Source organism: Cebus imitator, unplaced genomic scaffold, assembly GCF_001604975.1.
Source record: "Cebus imitator isolate Cc_AM_T3 unplaced genomic scaffold, Cebus_imitator-1.0 Scaffold70, whole genome shotgun sequence".
Taxonomy (NCBI): domain Eukaryota; kingdom Metazoa; phylum Chordata; class Mammalia; order Primates; family Cebidae; genus Cebus; species Cebus imitator.
In genome coordinates, this window is record NW_016107385.1 from 3,817,553 (window position 1) to 3,824,751 (window position 7,199).

Here is a 7,199-nt window from a genome sequence, read left to right on the forward strand (position 1 = left end):
TGGAGATAGAGTTTCGCTCTTGTCGCACAGATTGGAGGGCAGTGGTGCAGTTTCAGCTGACTGCAACCTCCGCTTCCCAGGTTCAAGTGATTCTCCTGCCTCAGCCTCCTGAGTAGCTGAGTTGAGATTGTGCCCACCACACCTTGGCCTCCCAAAGTGCTGGAATTACAGGCATGAGCCACCACTCCCATCCCTACCATTACCATATTTGAAGGTACTGTTTATCAGGTTTTTTATTTTTTTATTTTATTTTATTTTATTTGAGATGGAGTCTCACTCTTTCACCCAGGCTGAAGTGCAGTGGTGTGATCTTAGCTTACTGAAACCTCCACCTCCTGGGTTCAAGAGATTCTTTTGCCTCAGCCTCCCAAGTAGTTAGTATTACAGGTGCCCACCACCACACTTGGCTAATGTTTGTATTTGTAATTTTATTTATTTATTTATTTCAGACAGTCTCATTCTGTTGCCCAGGCTGCAGTACAGTGGCGCAATCTCTGCTTACTGCAAACTCCGCCTCCCAGATTCAAACGATTCTCCCACCTCAGCCTCCTGAGTAGCTGGGATTACAGGCAACTACCATCATGCCCACATCACCTTCCCAAGTAGCTGGGATTATAGGCAACTAGCATCATGCCCGGCTAATTTTTATATTTTTAGTATAGATAGGGTTTCACCATGTTGGCTAGGCTGGTCTCGAACTCCTGACCGCAGGTGATCCACCCACCTCGACCTCCCAAAGTGCTGGGATTACAGGCGTGAGTCACCACTCCCATCCTCACTGTTACCACATTTGAAAGCATTGCTTATCAAACTCTTTTTTTTGTTTGAGATGGAGTCTCACTCTGTCACCCAGGCTGGAGTACAGTGGTACAATCTTGGCTCACTGCAACCTCCACCATTTGGGTTTAAGAGATTGACCAATATGGTGAAACCCTGTCTCTACTAAAAATACAAAAATTAGCCAGGTGTGGTGTTGGGCACCACAAGCAGTCCTAGCTACTTGAGAGGCTGACACAGGAGAATCGCTTAAACCAAGGAGATGGAGTTTGTAGTGCAGGGAGATCATGCCACTGCACTCCATCCTGGGGACAAGGCAAGACTCCATCTCAAAGAAAACAAAACAATAGGCAGGGTGTGGTGGCTCACACCTTTAATCCCAGCACTTTGGGAGGCGAAGGGAGGTGGATCACCTAAGGTCAGGAGTTTGAGGCCAGCCTGGCCAACATGGTGAAACCCCATCTCTACTAAAAATATAAAAATTAGCCAGGCATGGTGGTGCATGCCTGTAATCCCAGCTACTCAATAGGCTGAGACAGGAGAATTGCTTAAACCCAGGAGGCGGAGGTTGTGGTTAGCCGAGATTGCACCATTGCACTCCAGCCTGGGCAAGAAGAGGGAAACTCCGTCTCAAAAAAAAAAATTTTTTTCTTTAAATAAAATGTAAAAAGCTTTCAACCTGACTCAGTGGCTCAAACCTATCAATCCAGAACTTTGGGAAGGCGAGGCCGAAGGATCACTTGAACCCCAGTGTTCAAGACCAACCTCGGCAACACCGTAAGACCCCATCTCTTTAAAAAAAAAAAAAAGGCCAGGCTCGGTGGCTCACACCTATAATTCCAGCACTTTGGGAGGCCAAGGCGGGTGGATCATGAGATCAACAGATCCGGACCGTCCTGGTCAACATGGTGAAAGCCCATCTCTACTAAAAATACAAAAATTAGCTGGGCATGGTGGCACGCGCCTGTAGTCCCAGCTACTCGGGAGGCTGAGGCAGGAGATTTGCTTGAACCAAGGAGGCAGAGGTTGCGGTGAGCTGAGATCGCACCATTGCACTCCAGCCTGGGTAACAATAGCAAAACTCCCTCTCAAAAAAGAAGATTAAAAAAGGCTAGGTGCAGTGGCTCACGCCTGTAATCCCAGCAGTTTGGGAGGTTGTGTCAGGCAGATCAGTTGAGGCCAGGAGCTCAAGACCAGCCTGGCCAACATGGTGAGACCCCTGTCTCTACTAAAAATAAAAAACTAGCCAGGCATGGTGGCACATGCCTGTAATCCTAGCTACTGGAGAGGCTGAGGCAGAGGAATTGCTTGAATCTGTGAGGCAGAGGGTGCAGTGAGCCAGGATAGTGCGATTGCACTCCAGCCTTGGCGATAGAGTGAGACCCTGTTCCAAAAACAACAAAAAAAAAGTCAAGCTCCTGCTTTCTGTACTTTGTAATATGGATGACTCAATTTTCTAAGTAAAAGTGAAGGACAGAACAAGAACAACTGTTTGAACCATAAACTTTGAGTGTTGCCCTAGAAGATGTGTTGAATAAACGAATAATTCTTCTACTTTTTAGTGTAACTCCTGCCTGGTAGACCTATCTGAATGAGCTTAGTTCTAAAATAACACTATCCAACCTAAATGTTTAAGAAATTCCCCTATCAGATGTGTAACTTGGTATGCTCTCTTTGGAGACTAGAGAATAAAAAAATCAATTACATTAACTTTACCATACCTGAGATGAAGTTGCTCTTGGCACATTTGGGGCTTAATTCATTTGGATGGTGATGGACAACAATAAGCAGATATCCTAAAGAGAATCATTCTGGCCATGACAGCTTCTCTTTGACTTTCATGGTAAGAAAAGGGAGACTTGTTTGATCTAGTTGTCAAATGGCCCTCTAAAAAAATCAGAAACCTATCTGGGTGTGGTAGCTCATGCCTATAATCCTACCTACTTGGGAGGCTGAGGTGGGAGGATTGCTTGAGCTCAGGAGCCAGAGACCAGGCTGGGCAACACAGCATGACCCCATCTCAAAGAAATACATACAAACCTACATTTAATTAATTTATTTATTTTAACTAATTTATTTATTTATATAAAGATAGAAAACTTGTATCCCAAGGTACCTTATATTGTTGTAACTCTTTATATTTTATAATTGGCTATTTTTATGTAGATTTGCTTTTTCTCAATTTTTGCCCATTCTTATTTATTTATATTAATGGTATATATTACCTGTTATAAATACTTTTCCATTGTTTATCTTTTAACTAGATTAATGGTATCTTGCCTTGGGGAATGTTTTTAATTGTAGGTAAATTTATCCAAGTCTTCCTTTTAAGGATGAGTTTTTTATAATGCTTAGAAAGGTCTTAACCTTCAGCTACTCAGGGGACTGAGGCAGGAAAAACACTTGAAGCCAGTGGGCAGAGAAGATTGCTGCAAGCGAAGATCACGCCACTACACTCCAGCCTGAGTGACAGAGTGAGACCCTGTCTCAAAAAAGGTGGTGGGCGCCTGTAATCCCAGCTACTTGGGCTGAGCCAGGATAATTGCCTGAACCCAGGAGGCAGAGGTTGCAGTGAGCCAAGATCACACCATTTTACTCTATCCTGGGCAACAGAGTGAGTCTCCATCTCAAAAAGAAAGAAAGAAAGTTCTCGCTCTCTCTCTCTCTCTTTTTTTTTTTCTTTTTGAGATGGAGTTTCGCTCTTGTTGCCTAGGCTAGAGCACAATAGCACAACCTTGGCTCACCACAACCTCCACCTCTTGTGTTCAAGTGATTCTTCTGCTTCTGCCTCCCCAGTAGCTGGGATTATAGGCATGCGCCACTACACCATGTTAATTTTGTATTTTTAGTAGAGACAGGGTTTCTCCATGTTGGTCAGGCTGATCTCGAACTCCCGACCTCAGGTGATCCACCTGCCTCCCAAAGTGCTGGGATTACAAGCGTAAGCCACCATGCCCAGCCATTTTTTTCTTTTTTTTTTTTTTTTTTTATTTTGAGACTTGAGTCTCACTCTGTCACCCAGGTGGTAGTAGAGTGGTGCAGTGATGGCTCACTGCAGTCTCAACCTTCTGGGCTCAGGTGATCCTCCCACTTCAGCCTCCTTACAACCTGGGACTATAGTCATACACCACTACACCCAGCTACTTTTCAGTTTTTTGTAGAGACAGGTCTTGCTATGTTGTCCAGGTTGGTCTCAAACTGCTAGGCTCAAGCAGTCCTCCCTCCTCTGCCTCACAAAGTTTTTGGGATAACAGGCATGACCCACCAGATTATATTTATTTCTAGTCCCTGTATTTAGTTCTTAACCTACATTTTTATTTTTGTATATATTAATTTCAATTGTCATTTCTCAGTTGACAGGTAATATAGTTAACATTTCTTCTGTTTGCAACAGATCTTTGACTAATGATAATAAGATATTCTTTGTGCCTTAATGATATCTAAGAAAGACACCCTAAGTGAAATCCTTCAAGCATTTATTTCCTTCCCTCTTTGCTTTAGTTTTTTGTTTTAAAGGACTTCAAAATGCTCTTGTTTGGGGATAGAAGGAGGGGGTGGGATTAATTGTAGATTCAACATGTTAAGTATATATAATAGTTTCTTTAAGTTTGATTTTGTTTGTTTTTGTAGAGACAGGATCTCCTAATGTTGCCCAGGCTGGTCATGAACTCCTGGGCTAAGTGATCCTCCCGCCTCAGCCTCCCAAAGTGCTGAGATTATAGAGTGTGAGCCACTGCACACAGCCTAAGTTTATGTTTAATAAACTATATATAATGTTCTCAAATGTTCCATATTTTCAAAAATATCTTTTTTTCCTGTTTTTGGCTACAAGGGACTGTTTTCCTACATTATGTCTCTTGTTAGAAAATGCCTGGATACCTTGGCACAGTGGTTCACACCTGTAATCCAAGCACTGTGGGAGGCCAAGGCAGGCAGATTACTTGAGGTCAGGAGTTTGAGACCAGCCTGGCCAACGTGGCAAAACCCTGTCTCTACTAAAAATACAAAAATTAGCTGGGCATGGTAGCAGGTGCCTGTAATACCAGCTACTCAGGAGGCTGAGGTAGGAGGATCGCTTGAACCCGGGAGGTGGCGGTTGCAGTCAGCCCAGTTCTCTGTCTTAAAGAAGAAAGAAAGAAAGAAGGAAAGACGGAAGGGAAGGGAAAAGGGAAAGAGGGAAGGAAAGTAAATGAATGAATGCCTGGGTACATGGCAGTTGGGAAAGGCTTTCTTGTAACTCATTACTCAGCCACAACTGGAAATTGCTCTTCACAGCAGAATCCCCAAAGCAATAAATGGCAGGTAATTGTGGAGCCAGCCATATGGGTAGAATAGGATGAGGTGAAGTGGTAGGGAAGGAAAATATTCCAAATGGAGTTACAAATGAGGGAGTAAACACAGGGATAAATGGAAATGCTCTTCTGAAGTTTGCCTAGGGAGACAATACTGAATGAGAGGCCAAGCTTTTAAAATGGTGCGTTTTCTCTTCAGCAGCAGCCCATCAATAAGGGAGGAGTCATGACTCCAGTACCTCCAAAAGGAAGACTCTCTGTGGCTTCTACTCCCATCAGCCAACAACGCTCTCAAGGCCAGTCCTACGGCCCTGCATGTCAGAGTACCTTGGGTCTGAAGGGGTCACTCAAGCGCTCTGCTATCTCTGCAGCTAAAACAGGTGTCAGGTAAAGAAATCACTTGAAAATGTAATCACGGAGAAGATTCCACATGGATTATATATATATATTTTTTTTAAACCCATGGAGGATTGCAAAATTAGAAGGATTATATTTTTAAAAATGTTTTTAATTGGTAAATAAGAATGATACATATTTATGGGATACACAGTGATGTTTCCTTTTTTTTAACACAGAGTTTCACTCTGTTGCCCAGGCTGGAGTGCAGTGGCACAATCTCGGCTCACTGCGACCTCCACCTCCTGGGTTCAAGTGATTCTTCTGCCTCAGCCTCCCTAATAGCTGGAATCACAGGCACATGCCACCACGCCTGGCTAATTTTTGAGAGTCTCACTGTCACCCAGACTAGAGTACAATGGCATGATCTTGGCTCACTGCAACATCCACCTCCTGGATTCAGGCAATTCTCCTGTCTCAGCCTCCCGAGTAGCTGGGATTACAGACATACCAACACATCCAGCTAATTTTTGTATTTTTAGTAGAGACAGAGTTTCATCATATTGGTCAGGCTGGTTTCGAACTCCTTACCCAAGGTGATCCATTTGCCTTGGCCTCCCAAAGTGCTGGGATTACAGGTTTGAGCCACTGCACCCACCCTTAGAGAGAGAATCTTACTCTGTCGCCCATTCTGTAGTGCAGTGGAACAATCTTGGCTCACTGCCACCTCCACTTCCTGGGTTCAAGTGATTCTCCTGCCTCAGCCTTCTGAGTAGCTGGGATTACAGGCATGCACCACCACACGCAGCTATTTTTTGTATTTTTAGTAGAGACGGGATTTCACCCTGTTGGCCAGGCTAGCCTCGAACTCCTGACCATAGGAGATCTGCCCGCCTCAGCCTCTCAAAGTGCTAGGATTACAGGCATGAGCCACCATGTCCAACCCAAATTTTTGTTTTTTCAGTAGCCCTTCCTAAGTAGCTGGGACTATAGGCACATGCCACCATGCCCAGCTGATTTTTGTATTTTTAGTAGAGACAGGGTTTCACTGTGTTAGCCAGGATGATCGTGATCTGCCTGCCTCGTCTTCCTTAAATGTTGGGATTACAGGCATGAGCCACCGAGCCCGGCCCCCTAGTTATGTTTCAATACATATACATAATACGTATATTATGTTTCAATACCCGGTAAGCAGATCAGGGTAATTAGCATATCCATCATCTCAAACAGTTATTATTTCTTCATATTGGGAATATTTAGTATCCTCCTTCTAGCTCTTTGAAACCATTAAATCCAGCTATTTTTGCAAGTTCTCACTATGTTGTCCAGTCTGGTCATGATCTCTTAGGCTCAAGTGACCCTCCCGCCTCGGCTTTCCAAAGTGCTAGGGTTGCAAGCGTGCCATTGCACCTAGCATTCTACCTCTGAAATTTCTCATTCAAATCATGAATTGTTTTCTTGATTTCATTGACTTGTCTGTATTCTCTTGTATCTCAGTGAGTTCCCCTAAGATTATTATTTTGAATTCTTATTCTGGTATTTCATATATTTTCTTATGATTAGGGTTATTGGAGAATTAACATTTTTCTTTGGAGGTGACTTGTTTCCCTGCATTTTCATGGTTTATGTGTCCTTCCATTGATTTCTACACATTGGTTAGGAAAGTCACCTCTTAGTCGGGTGCAGTGGCTCACGCCTGTAATCCTAGCACTTTGGGAGGCTGAGGTGGGTGGATCACCTGAAGTCAGGAGTTCGAGATCAGCCTGACCAATGTGGTGAAACCCCATCTTTAAA

The 7,199-nt window shown here is 43.7% G+C and overlaps 1 protein-coding gene across 1 annotated transcript in view; it reads left to right on the forward strand.

Annotated features, from left to right (window-relative positions):
• Positions 1 to 7,199, forward strand: part of NUSAP1 (nucleolar and spindle associated protein 1) — a 45,088-nt gene that overhangs the window by 21,144 nt on the left and 16,745 nt on the right. The window contains exon 7 of the mRNA XM_037739440.1: positions 5,269 to 5,456. Coding sequence (XP_037595368.1) covers positions 5,269 to 5,456 — 188 coding nt within the window. The remainder of the gene's footprint in view (positions 1 to 5,268; positions 5,457 to 7,199) is intronic.